Consider the following 17,204-nt stretch of genomic DNA (forward strand, 5'->3'; position numbering starts at 1 on the left):
GGAAGGAGGCCAGCAGCAGCCAAGATACTTAAAGATTTTATGGAGCAGATGGGAGGTGTAGACCCGTGGCGATTTAGCAGACCTAGGAGTAAGGAGTTCTCGTTTTTCTCCTATGCCCATAAAGTCTACTCGCGAATAGACTTTTTTGTGCTGGGAAGGGCGTTGATCCCGAAGGTGAGGGGAACGGAATATACGGCTATAGCCATTTCGGATCACGCTCCACACTGGGTAGACTTGGAGATAGGGGAGGAACCAGGAGGGCGCCCACCCTGGAGAATGGACATGGGACTAATGGCAGATGAGGGGGTGTGTCTAAGGGTGAGGGGGTGCATTGAAAAGTACTTGGAACTCAATGATAATGGGGAGGTCCAGGTGGGAGTGGTCTGGGAGGCGCTGAAGGCGGTGGTTAGAGGGGAGCTGATATCAATAAGGGCACATAAAGGGAAGCAGGAGAGTAAGGAACGGGAGCGGTTGCTGCAAGAACCTTTGAGGGTGGACAGACAATATGCGGAAGCACCGGAGGAGAGACTGTACAGGGAAAGGCAAAGGCTACATGTAGAATTTGACTTGCTGACTACGGGCACTGCAGAGGCACAATGGAGGAAGGCACAGGGTGTACAGTACGAATATGGGGAGAAGGCGAGCAGGTTGCTGGCACACCAATTGAGGGAAAGGGGAGCAGCGAGGGAAATAGGGGGAGTGAGGGATGAGGAAGGAGGGATGGAGAGGGGAGCGGAGAGAGTGAATGGAGTGTTCAAGACATGTTATAAAAAATTATATGAAACTCAACCCCCGGATGGGAGGGAGAGAATGATGGGCTTCTTGGATCGGCTGGAATTTCCCAAGGTGGAAGAGCAGGAAAGGGTGGGACTGGGAGCACAGATCGAGGTAGAAGAAGTGGTGAAAGGAATTAGGAGCATGCAGACGGGAAAGGCCCCGGGACCGGATGGATTCCCAGTCGAATTCTATAGAAAATATGTGGACTTGCTCGCCCCGGTATTGACGAGGACCTTTAATGAGGCAAAGGAAAGGTGACAACTGCCCCCAACTATGTCTGAAGCAACGATATCGCTTCTCTTAAAGAAGGAAAAGGACCCGCTACAATGCAGGTCCTATAGACCTATTTCCCTCCTAAATGTAGATGCCAAGATCCTGGCAAAGGTAATGGCAATGAGAATAGAGGAATGTGTCCCGGGGGTGGTCCACGAGGACCAAACTGGGTTTGTGAAGGGGAGACAGCTGAACACGAATATACGGAGGCTGTTAGGGGTAATGATGATGGCCCCACCAGAGGGGGAAACGGAGATAGTAGTGGCGATGGATGCCGAGAAAGCATTTGATAGAGTGGAGTGGGATTATTTGTGGGATGTGTTGAGGAGATTTGGTTTTGGAGAGGGGTATGTTAAATGGGTGCAGCTGTTGTATAGGGCCCCGATGGCGAGCGTGGTCACGAATGGACGGGGATCTGCATATTTTCGGCTCCATAGAGGGACAAGGCAGGGATGCCCTCTGTCCCCATTATTGTTTGCACTGGCGATTGAGCCCCTGGCGATAGCGTTGAGGGGTTCCAAGAAGTGGAGGGGAGTACTTAGAGGAGGAGAAGAACACCGGGTATCTTTGTATGCGGACGATTTGCTACTATACGTGGCAGACCCGGCGGAGGGGATGCCAGAAATAATGCGGATACTTGGGGAGTTTGGGGATTTTTCAGGGTATAAATTGAACATGGGGAAAAGTGAGTTGTTTGTGGTGCATCCAGGGGAGCAGAGTAGAGAAATAGAGGACCTACCGTTGAGGAAGGTAACAAGGGACTTTCGTTACCTGGGGATCCAGATAGCCAAGAATTGGGGCACATTGCATAGGTTAAATTTAACGCGGTTGGTGGAACAAATGGAGGAGGATTTCAAGAGATGGGATATGGTATCCCTGTCACTGGCAGGGAGGGTGCAGGCGGTTAAGATGGTGGTCCTCCCGAGATTCCTCTTTGTGTTTCAGTGCCTCCCGGTGGTGATCACGAAGGCTTTTTTTAAAAGGATTGAAAAGAGCATCATGGGATTTGTGTGGGCCGGGAAGATCCCGAGAGTGAGGAAGGGATTCTTACAGCGTAGCAGGGATAGGGGGGGCTGGCACTACCGAGCCTAAGTGAGTATTATTGGGCCGCTAATATTTCAATGGTAAGTAAGTGGATGGGAGAGGAGGAGGGAGCGGCGTGGAAGAGATTAGAGAGGGCGTCCTGTAGGGGGACTAGCCTACAGGCTATGGCGACAGCCCCATTGCCGTTCTCACCGAGGAACTACACCACAAGCCCGGTGGTGGTGGCTACACTGAAGACTTGGGGACAGTGGAGACGGCATAGGGGAAAGACTGGAGCCTTGGGGGGGTCCCCGATAAGAAACAACCATAGGTTTGCCCCGGGGGGAATGGATGGGGGATATGGAATGTGGCAAAGAGCAGGAATAACGCCACTGAAAGATCTGTTTGTGGATGGGAAGTTCGCGAGTCTGGGAGCGCTGACCGAGAAATATGGGTTGCCCCAAGGGAATGCATTCAGGTATATGCAACTGAGGGCTTTTGCGAGGCAACAGGTGAGGGAATTCCCGCTGCTCCCGACACAAGAGGTGCAGGACAGAGTGATCTCAAAGACATGGGTGGGGGATGGTAAGGTGTCAGATATATATATGGAAATGAGGGACGAAGGGGAGACTATGGTAGATGAACTAAAAGGGAAATGGGAAGAAGAGCTGGGGGAGGAGATCGAGGAGGGGCTGTGGGCAGATGCCCTGAGCAGGGTAAACTCGTCGTCCTCGTGTGCCAGGCTAAGCCTGATTCAGTTTAAGGTATTACACAGGGCGCATATGACTGGAGCACGGCTCAGTAAATTTTTTGGGGTGGAGGAAAGGTGTGCGAGGTGCTCGAGAAGCCTAGCGAATCATACCCATATGTTTTGGTCATGCCCGGCACTACAGGGATTTTGGATGGGGGTGACAAAGGTGCTTTCAAACGTAGTGGGCGTCCGGGTCGAACCAAGCTGGGAGTTGGCTATATTTGGGGTTGCACAAGAGCCGGGAGTGCAGGAGGCGAGAGATGCCGATGTTTTGGCCTTTGCGACCCTAGTAGCCCGGCGCAGGATATTGTTAATGTGGAAAGAAGCCAAGCCCCCAGGGGTGGAGACCTGGACAAATGACATGGCAGGGTTTATAAAGCTAGAGCGGATTAAGTTCGTTCTAAGGGGGTCGGCTCAAGGGTTCACCAGGCGGTGGCAACCGTTCGTTGAATACCTCGCAGAAAGATAGATGGAATGGAAAAAAGAAGGCAGCAGCAGCAGCCCAGGATCGGGGGGGGGGGGGGGGGGGGGGTGGTGGTGGGGGGGGGGGGGGGGAGGAGGAACCAGAAGGACTCTCAGGGTTGTTAATATATACTGTATAATATGTATAGGTCGTTGCGACAGATAATTATATATTGGACTGCTAAATTATATTTTTGGAGAGTGTTACTTGTGATAAGGCAGTTGCCAATTAGGGTTAGTTTTCATTTTTGTTATTTATTATTTATTCATTTTTTGTTTATAAAATAGGTCATGGTTATTTGTGTTGTTATAATATTGTGTAAAGGATGCACAATGTACTGTGTTGGTTGACCAAAAATTTTCAATAAAATATTTATTAAAAAAAAGTGAAGAGAAGCATCCAGCAGAGGAGCAGAGCTGCTGATTGGCTGTTGCAGGGGAAATTTGCATACGTCCGTGTGCTCATCCACGAGGGGACATAGCTTTAAATTGAGGGTAGATAGATATAGGACAGATGTCAGAGGTAGGTTCTTTACTCAGAGAGTAATAAGGGCGTGGAATGCCCTGCCTGCAACAGTAGTGGACTCGCCAACACTAAGGACATTCAAATGGTCATTGGATAGACATATGGACGATAAGGGAATAGTATAGATGGGCTTTAGAGTGGTTTCACAGGTTGGTGCTTGAGGGCCGAAGGGCCTGTACTGCGCTGTAATGTTCTATGTTCTAATATAGTGAGGTCTGCAATAGACACTTAGAACTATTTTACAGACCTTAATTTATTTAATCTCTGCATGACTCCTGAGGTCTGTTCTTGGTGAATACTGGGTGAGTTGACACGGTAGGTGTAAGAGTAAAGCAAGGCGGGTAGGGAGCATGGGTTGGCCTGTGTGCGCAGAAGGTTGACGGCATTATAAAGGATCATAGGGATGGGTACCGGGACATAGGTTGATACCGGGGCTATAAAGGGCCGTGCGATGAGTACAGGGGCATAGGTTGATACAGGGGCTATAAAAGGACCAGGAGCATTGGTTTTCCAGCCTGATGCTAAATCTAGCCCCCCCCACCCTCCTCTCCCCCCACCCCCCACCCCGTTCCCGGACCGAGAATCTCTACACCAGGGCAGCTATTTGTTTTAAAGTCAGGGTCACTCAAACTGCGCACCCGACTCCCGGATAAAGTGTCAGTTTAAACATGCATACTGTTGGTTTCTACCTTAACCGCACTGCCACCTCTACCAACCCCTTCATCGCCTGAACATTGTCAGACTGTCCAATGCCCAGGAGTAGATCAGAAGACATTTCCTCCAACTAGTGGGAGGACTGAAGCCATGGCCCTCAGTCCCTGCCCCAAGCTCAGTTCTCCCGCCATTTACTCCACTCTCCTCTGTGATGGCCATCTGAGCCAATTCAGTTGTGGATTGTGGCAGCTTTTATTTTCGAAAGGAAGGTGACTTACTCGTCTGCTAAACCCCATAAGTTATGGTGACTCCACGTTTATTCTAATCAGCAAACTCAAGTGTTAGATTTTTTTTAAATCTGGGAAGTTTATCCACTCTGACACTTTTTCAAAATCTTTATTATTTGATCTAATAACTTCAACTGTTATTGAAGATATTTACTGATCAAATTTGTAGGAGCCAGCCATCGAATTTTTTTCGAAATTCGATTTTTGTTTAGTGCCTAATGAATCCATCACAAAGGACCCAGGAGATGTAACTGAATCAATCTACAGTTGTAGAAGTGGCTGCTTACTTTGAGCTTTCAACATTAATGATTAATCTTTTGCTATTCCCCAGTTCTTCTGCCCAGACCTACTCATACATTGCCAGTGAGCCACTGGGACGCAGCTCCTATAAAGAGAGATACCTCTTTATTTACAGGTACACTCATCTCTATGCATATTTTGAAACACTTCCCATTGAAATGTAGAAGCTTCTTCCCGTGCTATTATAATGACAACCATTCTCCTCTGAACAGAAACTCAGCGGTGTCTGTGGTCAACAGTTATCTCTACAACGACGATTCCAAAAACACTGGCCAAGACATTTTCAACCGTGAACCATTTCTTGTGAAATTTTATTCGCGCTATTCAGGTGAAGTATTTCTGTATGTACAAGACCAAAATAGGAAACTAAATGCTCCACTGTGGAGTTTCTTGGCAGCTTAATTTTCACCAATAAAAATCAAGATGTTTATCTGAGATGGAGGGAAGAGACATGTTTAGAGGCGTCGCCTTGTGTAAGCTTGCTTTGTGCTGGACATATTTTGCGCCTGAAATGTATCGATCTCTTGAGATGGTTTGGTCGATTTCAGGAGAATTGCACCGAGAAGGGCACAACCTAGCAGGAACTCCCGGCCATGGTGCCTGGGGAACACCAGGAAAGGCCTTCCAGTAAGTGCGGTGGGGTAAATATTATTTTTCATAAGCTTGTTTCAAACACAGGAGTAGGAAACCCGATGGATCGATTTCTTCACTTTTGCTTCTGTCATTATTTCTGAAGAAAATTGTGATGTGTTTTATTTCACTTTGGAAAGCGAATCAGAGCAAATGTCCATTCTTATGAGTGCTTGATTTATATATTTCCCCGTTGTCGTTTTCTCTTCTTTAGTCATTCATGAGTTTGTTATCATGCCGATGCACACATCACCTTCAGCAGCAGTCAAGGAAATCGATGCCCTGTATGATGTCTTTCTTGATGCTAAGAAGAAGTTGGGGACTGATGTAAGCAATGTAATCTAGAAATATTAATGAGGAGAGATCCATTACTTTAATGGTTGTGAGTTAATATAATGTATCTTCATTTATGGCCCACACAGAACATGCTGATCATGGGTGATCTAAATGCAGATTGTTCTTATGTCAAACCCACTGACTGGCCTCACATTCGACTCCGCAAGGATACACAATTCCAATGGCTTATTCCGGATACTGCAGATACGACTACTACCATCAGTACAAAATGTGCTTATGACAGGTAAAAGATTATTCTGACAGTAATGGTTTGTTACACTACTAAAATATATCATATAGCAAGCTACCACCTCATTTTCACATCCTTCATTTTGAAGGCTATTATGACTTCACCAATACACCAGTCGCTGTAAACTCAGCAATCCGCAGTTCAGCAAAGTAGCAGGCGAGCAGATAAAATGGAGCAGCTTAATTTCCCACTCTGTTCCACTAATCTCCCTTTAACAACAGATGAAGTGACTGCGGTGGACTCAGACAGGAGCCTCACGCATATACTAATCAGGATCCTGACACATCTCTTCCTTCCCTTTGCATTCCAGCATGTAATGGAACACAATTTATAGTCGTTAAAACGGCGACTGAATTTGTATTTCTAACTGATTTTATTCCTTAGAGTGTATGCTTCGATGTACAGAAATCTTATTTGACGATCTGTCTCCATCCTGGCTACTGATGGTGTATTTGTCACACATTTTGACCTATTCTACATTTAGTTGCTGATTCTCTACATTACTCTACAAGCAATTGATCGTGTTATTTTTCAACATTCCTTCAATATTTTAGCAGGTGTTTTACTATTATTTTATACAATTGTTCCTGTAGTATTTATTATCGTTAGCACTTTTCAGTAACCATTGAGCAATACTCTGACCATTGCACATTCCCTCTTTTCCTATAAGAACATAAGAACATAAGAACTAGGAGCAGGAGTAGGCCACCTGGCCCCTCGAGCCTGCTCCACCATTCAATTAGATCATGGCTGATCTTTTGTGGACTCAGCTCCACTTTCCGGCCTGAACACCATAACCCTTAATCCCTTTATTCTTCAAAAAACTATCTATCTTTATCTTAAAAACATTTAATGAAGGAGCCTCTACTGCTTCACTGGGCAAGGAATTCCATAGATTCACAACCCTTTGGGTGAAGAAGTTCCTCCTAAACTCAGTCCTAAATCTACTTCCCCTTATTTTGAGGCTATGCCCCCTAGTTCTGCTTTCACCCTATCATTTCCACTTGGACCGTTCCCTTTTCTCCCTATCCGTGCTCACACACACACTGTCACCATCCTCTATTGCTTTAAAGTTCTTTCAACAACCCCATAGGGTTGTCTTGTGGTTCCTTTGATAGCAGTCCTGCCTCTGAGCTAGAAGGCTCTGGTTTCACAGCACTCCTAACATTGAAGGCCAAGAAAAGAACATTCATGATGTGGCCTGTCAAGCAGTTAATCAGCCTGTAAATCTGTCCAACACTTCGCACTAATAATAATAATAATCTTTTATTGTCACAAGTAGGCTTACATTAACACTGCAATGAAGTTACTGTGAAAAGCCCCTAATCGCCACATTCCAGCACCTGTTCGGGTACACAGAAAGAGAATTCAGAATGTCCAAATTACCTAACAGCACGTCTTTCGGGACTTGTGGGAGGAAACCGGAGCACCCGGAGGAAACCCACGCAGACACGGGGAGAACGTGCAGACTCCGCACAGACAGTGACCCAGCCGGGAATCAAACCTGGGACCCTGGCACTGCGAAGCAACAGTGCTAAGCTAATCACTGTGCTACTGTGCTGCCCTATTCTCTGAAGGAAACAAACAACCCTCTCTACCCTTTCCACTGACTCCCATTCTGGTTCCAGTGGAACCCATATCTCCAGTTGGTACAATTCCCACCTCTTCCAGCACTGGCACCAATGTCCCATGAAATGGAACCCATTCCCCAGCCACACATTTACTCTCCTGATCTGTTTATCCCTGTACAGGTTACTACATCGCTCGGGTAGAAATCCAGCGATTTTTTATTGCTATCGAAGTAACATGTTGTTTAAGTATTTGTTTCATTACTTAATCAAAGCTGGCAGTTAGGTTCATAGGGGCTGGTTTGGCACACTGGGCTAAATCGCTGGCTTTGAAAGCAGACCAAGGCCGGCCAGCAGCACGGTTCAATTCCTGGACCAGCCTCCCTGAACAGGTGCCGGAATGTGGCGACTAGGGGATTTTCACAGTTACTTCATTGAAGCCTACTCGTGCCAATAAGCCATTTTCATTTCATTTCATTTTTCATGTTGTTGTTTCATTTATTAATTTCTATTTTGTTTTGTGGAGAAGCCCTTTAAGCAACGTACATGTTAAAGCATGAATAAATAATTCAACTCAGCTTTTGATCATCCTTCTTCCTCTACATTGATTTCCCACGCTCTTCAAATTCCCATTTTAGAAGGGCTCTGTTCATTTTCAACGCAGGTTACAACTCGAGCCGAACTTCTAGCATTAGTTCAGTTCACCTTCCGGGATTAAACAGGTATATTTAAGAAATAAATAAGAATCTGGTTGATGCACCATTGGATTTTGTCATCATATAAGTTAATATGAAAAATGTAAATGTCACCACAGTCCCTTAGGACCAAAGGCTGCTCTCCCCTTTGAGAGCTGACTGGTGGTGATTTATCCTGAGGGTCACCACACCTCAGGCAAGGGGCAAGGTGATGCACCAAGCGTCAAGAATCACAAAGACATGTGAGACTTTAACCAAGGCTTTAATACACTACATAGGAAGCTTACCCGACACAGACGACCCCAGACAAAATGGGTCAGGTCTCAGAAGCTGGGTCTTATACCTAACTCCCGGGGGAGTGGCCAAGGCGGAGCTCTCCGTGGCCAGGTCAGGTTACATACAGGTGACCGAACCTCTACAGAGCTACAGTACAATACACAGTGCAATACACAGGATCACAGGGCCACGTTACACACAACTATTATATAACTATGTACAATGCTAGGGAAGTACAGTGGTGTATCACAACACAAGGTTGAGAATGTGGGGCCTTCATGGATAACCTCTGCGCTTTTGGCATTGCTTCACACCACAAACCAGCCAGCTGAGCTAACCGACCCCATAAGTTGATATAGTGCCATGCCATCTCACTTGCCATAAATGTAAGATGCTCAGAATGCTAAAGGTCACCACTGATGTTACGAAGTTTAAGAAGGTATCTATAGCAGGCCCAGGTTTGTAACACAATGAACACATTATTTCAGTTTGAAATGTTCATTTCAAATACACTTATGTAGCTTGAAGCAGAGACTCTCACTAATAACATAAACCAAACAAATAAAGCTTATATCAAAAGACTTAGTTCAACTTGAAGATGTAGCTAATGAAAGTCACTGTGGTTTCATCAACATTGATCTGTGATCCTCAAGAATAGTTGAGAGCTAAATGATGACCAGGTTAAAGCTAGATCCTGACGAGTTAAACTTGAACATTTTGTCTCAATACCACAGAATTATTTCATTTCAAACTTATTTTCCTTTGTTCCATAACTTATTTTATACAAAATATTCTCTCCTTTGCCTCAAGTTTAGGTCCCTGTAACATGCCCCATTTGAGAGGATGGGCAAGAAATTTGAGCTGTAGCCAACTGCTAGGCAGTGTGAAATTCCTTAGATTTCCCTTTGCAATTTGTAAAAAAATAATGGCTCCCTTAGATCAAAGAATCTACAGTGCAGAAGGAGGCCATTCGGCCCACCGAGTCTGCACCAACCCTTGGAAAGAGCACCCTACTTAAGCCCACGCTTCCACCATATCCCTGTAACCCCACCTAGCCTTTTGGACACTAAGGGGCAATTTAGCATGGCCAATCCACTTAACCTGCAAATATTTGGACTGTGGGAGGAAACTGGAGCACCTGGAGGAAACCCACACAGACACGGGGAGAAAGTGCAAACTCCACACAGACAGTCACCCAAGGCCAGAATTGATCCTGGATCCCTAGAGCTGTGAGGCAGCAGTGCTAACCACTGTGCCACCATGCCACCCTTTTCTGAACCTCGATTTGAAGCCATAGCAATAACTGAGAGCTCATTGTTTTTGAATCACAGGCATGACTTCACAGCCTACCAAACCATCATGTAGGAATTTAGGTAAGATGTGAGACTTCTGTCAGTGGTAGCATTCTCACTTGAAGTCAAAACGTTTTGGGTTCTTGCCTGATTCTAGAAACAAAAGCACATAGTCCAGGATACGACTTTAGTGTAGTACTGAGGGAGTGCTACACTTTGAGGTTCATTCTTTTGGATGAGTCATTAGGAGGGAAAATGGGACATCGGCCTTTGTCACAAGAGGATTTCAGTACAGAATAAAGACATCTTGCTTCAATTATATAGAACCTTGGTTAAGCCATACCTGGAGCATTGTGTACAGCTCTAGCCTCCTTACTGAAGGAAGGATATACTTTCCAGAGGCAGTGCAGTGGATGTTCACCAGGCTAATTTCTGGCATTGAGGGACTGTCGTGTGAAGTGAATTTGAAGAGGCTGGGCCTGTATTCTCTAGAGCTCAGAAGAATGAGGGGAGATCTCAATGAAACCTGGAAAATTGTTGAGGGATGAGACAGGGTAAATGCAAAATGGATATTACCCCTAGCCGGGGGGTCTAGAACCAGGGGACACAAACTTAAAATTAGGACTGAGATGAGGAGGAGTTTCTTCAGTTAGAGGGCAGTGAATCTTTGGAATTCTCTATTCTGAAGTGCTTTGGAAACTCAGCCATTGAGTATATTCAAGAGAGACCGATAGATGTCTAGATATTAATGAAATCAAGGGAAAGTGCGGGAAAATGGTGTTGAGATAGATGATCAGCCATGACCTAGTGGAATGGTGGGTCAGGCTCGGGAGGGCTGAATGGCCTGCTCCTGCCCCAAGTTCCTATGTACCCGTCTGCCCTCACAGCGCGACACACACAAAATCCCATAGAAGCATTTGAAGAAAAACAGGGGATTTCTCCCAGTCTCTTGGCCAATATTCATTGTTCAGCTAATAATCTGGTCATTCTAAATGGGAAAAGGCTTAGGAAATCAGAAGCACAAAGGGACTTAGAGTCGTAGTTCAAGATTCTCTTACGTTTCACGTGCAGGTTCAGTCGGCAGTTCGGAAGGCAAATGCAATGTTAGTATTCATGTCGAGAGGGCTAGAATACAAGAGCAGGGATGTACTTCTGAGGCTGTATAAGGCTCTGGTCAGACCCCATTTGGAGCATTGTGAGCAGATTTGGGCCCTGTATCTAAGGAAGGATGTGCTGGCCTTGAAAAGGGTCCTGAGGAGGTTCACAAGAATGAACCCTGGAATGAAGAACTTGCCATATAAGGAACAGTTGAGGACTCTGGATCTGTACTCATTGGGGTTTAGAAGGATGAGGGGGGAATCTTGTTCAAACTTACAGGATACTGAGAGGCCTAGATAGGGATAATCCTTTAAAACTTAGATGAGGAGGATTTTCTTCAGCCAGAGGGTGATTAATCTGTGGGAACTCTTTGCTGCGGAGGCCAAATCACTGAGTGTCTTTAAGACAGATATAGATAGGTTCTTGATTAATAAGGGGATCATGGTTATGGGGAGAAGGCAGGAGAATGGGGATGAGAAACATATCAGCCATGATTGAATGGCAGAGCAGACTTGGTGGGCTGAGTGGCCTAATTCTGCTCTTATGTCCTATGGCCTTATTTATGTCATTGCTTTTTTTTTTTGACCGATTTGTCCAGGGTGTTTCCTGACATTAGAATAGTGATTCCACTTCAAAAGTACTTAATTGGCTGTAAAAAAAATTTGGGAAGACCTGAATGTGTGAAAAGTGCTGCATAAAAAGCAAAATGATTTCTTTCAATGTGCCACATCACTAACTTTCTGTGGAAAACGATTCCCATGAAAATATATAGAAAAACACGGAGAAAGTTCCGGGAGAATAAACTCAGGTATATTGAGCAAATTTTATTTAAATATTCACTTCCGTTATGTAATGAATGTGTTTCTTCTCTCCAGAATCGTAGCTGTTGGTTCGGAACTGAAAAACGCTGTAATTGATGAATCAGCTGCTATTTATAATTTCACCAGAGTTCTCAATCTCAGTAATAAAATGGTAAGTTCAGATTTAAGAACTTGAATTCTGAATATATCAAAAATCAGTGTACTTAAGTGGGTTAAACGTTGTTTATAGAAGAACTTTACGGAATAGGTTCTTTTGGGGTATTTGCCATGCTCACAGCTAGGAATAGGAACTGATTTGACTGTATTGAACATTGAAAATGCTCAGTGTTACATTTTTCAAGTGATTTTGCCACATTTAGTGAAATGTTTCTAAACTATTGTTTCCACAGATGAAGCTTACTGACTGGGATATTTGTGAATGTAAAATCATCCATTTACTCAATTAGAAGAGCTATCCCAGAGATTAGTCAAGCAACAGACTGACATAGTTACACTCATGGAATCAATACCTGACAGACAATGTCCCAGACACCACCATCACAATCGTTGGGCATGTCTGGCAGGACAGACCTGCTAGAGATGGTGGCACAGTGGTATCTAGTCAGGAGGGACTTGTTTTGGGAATCCTCAACATTGATTCCAGACCCCATGAAGTTTCATGGCATCAGGTGGCACATGGACAAGGAAACATCCTGCTGATTACCACCTACCGTTCACCACCGCCCCCCCCCCCCCCCCCGCCTGCACATCTGTGCAAAATGCAAAAGACAGAGTTGAAGCATTTTCAACCATCATCAGCCAGAAGTGCCAGGTGGATGATCCATCTCTGCCTCCTCGTGAGGTCTCCAGCGTCACAAATGCCAGTCTTCAGCCAATTCAATCCAGTCCAAGTGATTTCAGGAAACAGTTGAAAGCACAAGATACTACAAAGGCTCTGGGCCCTAATAATATTCCGACAATCTCACCGAAGACTGGTTCTCCCGAACTCGCCCCAGCCAAGCTGTTCCAGTGCAGCTACAATACTGTCATCTATCAGGCAATGTAGAAAATTGCCCAGCTATGTCCTGTGAACCAAAAGCACGACATATCCAACCCAAACAATTATCTTGAAATTCTGCGGTAAGTAACTTAGCTCCTGACTCCCCAAAGCCTGTCCACCATTTTCGGGGCACAAGTCAGGAGTATAATGGAACACTCTCCACTTGCCTGGATGAGTGCAGCTCCAACAACACTCAAAAAGATTAACACCATCCAGGACAAAGCAGCCCACTTGATTGGCACCCCATCCACCATCTTCAACATCCACTCTCCTCACCACCAGCAAACAGTGGCAGCAGTTTGTACCATCAAAATGATGCACTGCAGCAACTCAGCAAGGCTCTTGAGGCAGCATCTTCCAAATCTGCAACCTCTACCACCAAGAAGGAAATGGGCAGCATATACGTGGGAGCATCATCACCTGCAAGCCCTCCTCCGAACCACACACTGTCCTCACTTGGAACTATATTGCTGTTCCTTCACTGTCGCTGCGTCAAAATCCTGAAACTCCCTTCCTAACAGATTGTGGGTGTATCTACACCACATGGACTGCAGCGGTTGGTTTCAAGATTGTGGCTCACCACAACTTTCTGCAGGGTAATAGGAGTGGGCAATAAATGCTGACCTAACCAGTGATGCCCATATCCCAAACATCAGGTACAATGTTAACTTGCAACTTAAAAAATAAATTCCAATTAAGGGGCAATTTGGCATGGCCAATCCACCTACCCTGCACGTCTTTTGGGTTGTGAGGGTGAGAGAACATCTGTATCAGGGAAATTTGTATTTTTGTGTGATAATAAGTGACCACAGAAATGTACAGTTCTGTCCACCCTGTCTCCCACGTGATGGGAGCCAACATGGACACAACCAGGTGATAGAGAGCAGAGACTGAAACAACAATTTGTTCCTTTTGTTACAGACCCTTGCAGTTAGTGACCATTACCCAGTAGAAGTACGTCTTCGTGCTGCATAAAGAAGTCCTGGCAATGCAAATATATGACCTCAGCATTCCGTAAAGCCCACTTAAGTTGGCATGACACTTTATAACAAATAAAGTCAAAATATATATCTCAATGCAAGCTAAAGAGTGTTTTCTGCCTGTGTTCATTTTCTGAGATCATTTCCAAATATGTTACTATTTTTATCATTTTTGTTATCGATTCAATTTTAATTAGGCAAGGTCTTCCTTTTCTATCTGTCTCTCCTCTCTTTCTTTTCTTATTTCTCTTTGTGGAACATGTTTATTGTTTTGGGGGCGATGTTCTTTCTGAATTCTGTTAAGAGAATGGGGTAGGTGGTGTAATGATTTGCCATACAAACGTTTGTAACAGTCACCGTTTTCAGACCAAACATACAAAATACATGGGGTCAACTTATTGATAATATTTTTGAGGGGTTGAAATCCATGCATGTTCTTGAGTAGAGTCACCATAGTCCCAGATGACCATAGGCTGCTTTCCCCTTTGAGGGCGGAGAGATGACTGGTGGTGGGTGATCTGAAGATCACCACACCTCAGACAAGGGACAAGGTTGAGAACGTCAGCCAGTAGAGAAATTGAACCCGAGCTGTTGGCCTCACTCTGTCCAGCTAACTGAGTTAAACCCATGTTCCATTTCCTTGTCATTCTGCATCCAAGGCTTTCTTTTTGTATTCTTTACTAGTCCAGTTCTGCACATTCCATTTCCATTGATGTACTTCAATCTGAATTCCCGAATCAGCAGTTAGCTATATTATTACCAAATTATAATTAAAGTCAATTCCAACCTCTTTCCATTTGCCTGCAGTTGTAATTTATCGTTTTGATTCTCATCTTGACCACCAATCCCACAAATAGTTTCTATCTATAGACTTAATTTATCCTTCCTAACACTTAAAAGCTAGGGTCAACTCATACGCAAGATCGACTATTACTCTCTTATACATGGTTCGGAAAAGGGACTTCAATTCTAGGAATCCGGTAATTTTGAGGAACATCACTTTATGTGAACCTCATGGCTTTAATGCCACATTGATTATTTTAAAAGCATTGAAACAGTTTTTCACATATTTAATCAGCGTCAGATTTCTGTGATGGTGTGTGTAATCTTTCTTTTTATTGTTAATTATTCATTTAAATGTGATTTTTAATGAACAAGCCATGTACCTGCAATGAATTTCCAAATGGCCAATAAAATTTGAATCAAATTGAATGCATTGCTGCTTGAAACTTGGCAGTGAAATCCTTCTAGAAATGGCAGATAATAGAAAGTCATTGCCATGTCTCTGGTTAGAATAAGGATTTCCCCAGAGTTGGAGATTGTTGTGCTTAAATGTAAAGCATAATTAACGATGCCTTTCAAGCCCATCTTTGTCCCAGACCACAAACAGTTCATCTGCTCATAAACAGTAGCTCATCTATTTTAATCTCCTGAAAAATTATTTAAGAAACCTATGATCCAATCAGGTAAGTGAACAAAACCCCAAGATATCCATCCATCTTTATTTCCCTGTTAATCAAACCAAACTCCACAGGCATTCACCTCAACTCCAGCAGCAATGAGCCATTGTATTACCTTAAGTATCTTATCATCTGAGCTTCAATGATCATTTATAATCTTTGATGACATTCTCCAAAAAGTATTATTCAGCTACCTTTTAAAGAAGCTAATTCATTATTGTATCAATTGGTGTTACCGGCAATGGGTTTTGGGTATTGAATACTCTGAAGAAAGTAATTCATCTGGTTTATTAACTTTTTTGAGCATATGAAATCAGTGCCTCTAATTTTGGAAATACCAAGTCAAATAGCTGGCTAACATGTATATAACAAGACCTGAATCATGCCATTCTTCGCTCAACTATCAGCTCCCCAAATTTGCGTCACTATTTATAGCCTTATACAGAATCGTCCATGTCGCCCAATTCTGGTGTCCCTCAAACTCTTTACCGAGTGTAGTCATCAAAACTGCATGATATTCTCAATGTGGTCCCTCCAGCAGTCTATGCAAGGTGAGATGCCTCAAATACCATTGAAATACATAAATTATTATTTATCTGAGGGGATGGTGTCGTGGTATTGCCACTGGACCTGTAATCCAGAGACTCAGGTAATGCTCTTGGGGCCCAGGTTTGAATCCCACCATGGCAGATGGTGAAATTTGAATTCCATAGAAATCTGGACTTCATACCCATCTGGTTCACTAATGTCCTTGTGGGAATGAAATTTGCCATACTTACCAGGCCTGGCTTATATGTGACTCCAGACCTATAGCAATGCAATTGAGTCTTAAATGGTCTAGCAAATCACTCAGTTAAATTAGGGATGACCAATAATTGCTGGTGCAGCCAATCCATGAATGATTTATTTAGCTTTGTCAGTTGAACTCTCAGCAAACAATTATGCATGGCGTTGCTGGCTATTCTACCATCCTAAGCTCTCAACATTTAATAAAGCAAGGAAGTTATGACAAACCTTGGTTCAGCCTCAACTAGGATATTGTGTCGGATTCTGGGCACCACACTCTAGGAAGAATGTGAAAGCATCTGAGAGGGTGGAGAAAGGATTTGTGAGAATGGTATCAGCGACTTCAGTTATGCGGAGAGATTGGAGAAGTTGGGTATGTTTTCCTTAAAGAAGACTGGGAGGAGATGTGATATAGGTTTTCAACATCGAGGGGGTCTGGACAGAGTAGATAGGGAGATACTGGTTCCCATTGACGGAAGGGTCGAGAAACAGGGGACACCGATTTAAAGTGATAAGAACCAAAAGTGACACGAGAGAAAAACTTTTTTTTAAGCAGCAAGTGGCGAGGATCTGGACTGCATCGCCTGAGAGTGTTTATAGATGCAGATGCAATCGTTGATTTCAAATGGCTAATTATTTGAATTGTTAAAAAATTGCTAAGTGGAACAGGCAGGGGTTTTGGTGATTTGCCCTTGGGAGAGAGCCGGCACAGACTCTATGGTTCAAATAGCTTATTTTTGTGCTGCAATCATTCTCGGATTCAATATGATTATAATTCCCCCAAGGTATCCTATACAGTACTGGAAGCCTCTCATTGTCAGGTTATAAGCTTCATTTCTCCAAAGACATTAAAACAGTAAAGCACAAACTATGGAATCTTTTGTGAAGTGAATTTTGGAAGTAAAACTATCTACAAGTCT

At 44.1% G+C, this 17,204-nt stretch overlaps 1 protein-coding gene across 1 annotated transcript in view; it reads left to right on the plus strand.

Moving 5' to 3' along the window:
- The window catches only part of dnase1 (deoxyribonuclease I), a 54,606-nt gene extending 40,472 nt beyond the window's left edge, over positions 1 to 14,134 (plus strand). The window contains exons 4-9 of the mRNA XM_072481289.1: positions 5,085 to 5,168; positions 5,266 to 5,381; positions 5,898 to 6,010; positions 6,106 to 6,263; positions 12,074 to 12,170; positions 13,980 to 14,134. Coding sequence (XP_072337390.1) covers positions 5,085 to 5,168; positions 5,266 to 5,381; positions 5,898 to 6,010; positions 6,106 to 6,263; positions 12,074 to 12,170; positions 13,980 to 14,033 — 622 coding nt within the window. The 3' untranslated portion in view covers positions 14,034 to 14,134. The remainder of the gene's footprint in view (positions 1 to 5,084; positions 5,169 to 5,265; positions 5,382 to 5,897; positions 6,011 to 6,105; positions 6,264 to 12,073; positions 12,171 to 13,979) is intronic.
- The last annotated feature ends 3,070 nt before the right edge of the window (positions 14,135 to 17,204 follow it).

Source organism: Scyliorhinus torazame, chromosome 17 (assembly GCF_047496885.1).
Source record: "Scyliorhinus torazame isolate Kashiwa2021f chromosome 17, sScyTor2.1, whole genome shotgun sequence".
Lineage (NCBI taxonomy): Eukaryota > Metazoa > Chordata > Chondrichthyes > Carcharhiniformes > Scyliorhinidae > Scyliorhinus > Scyliorhinus torazame.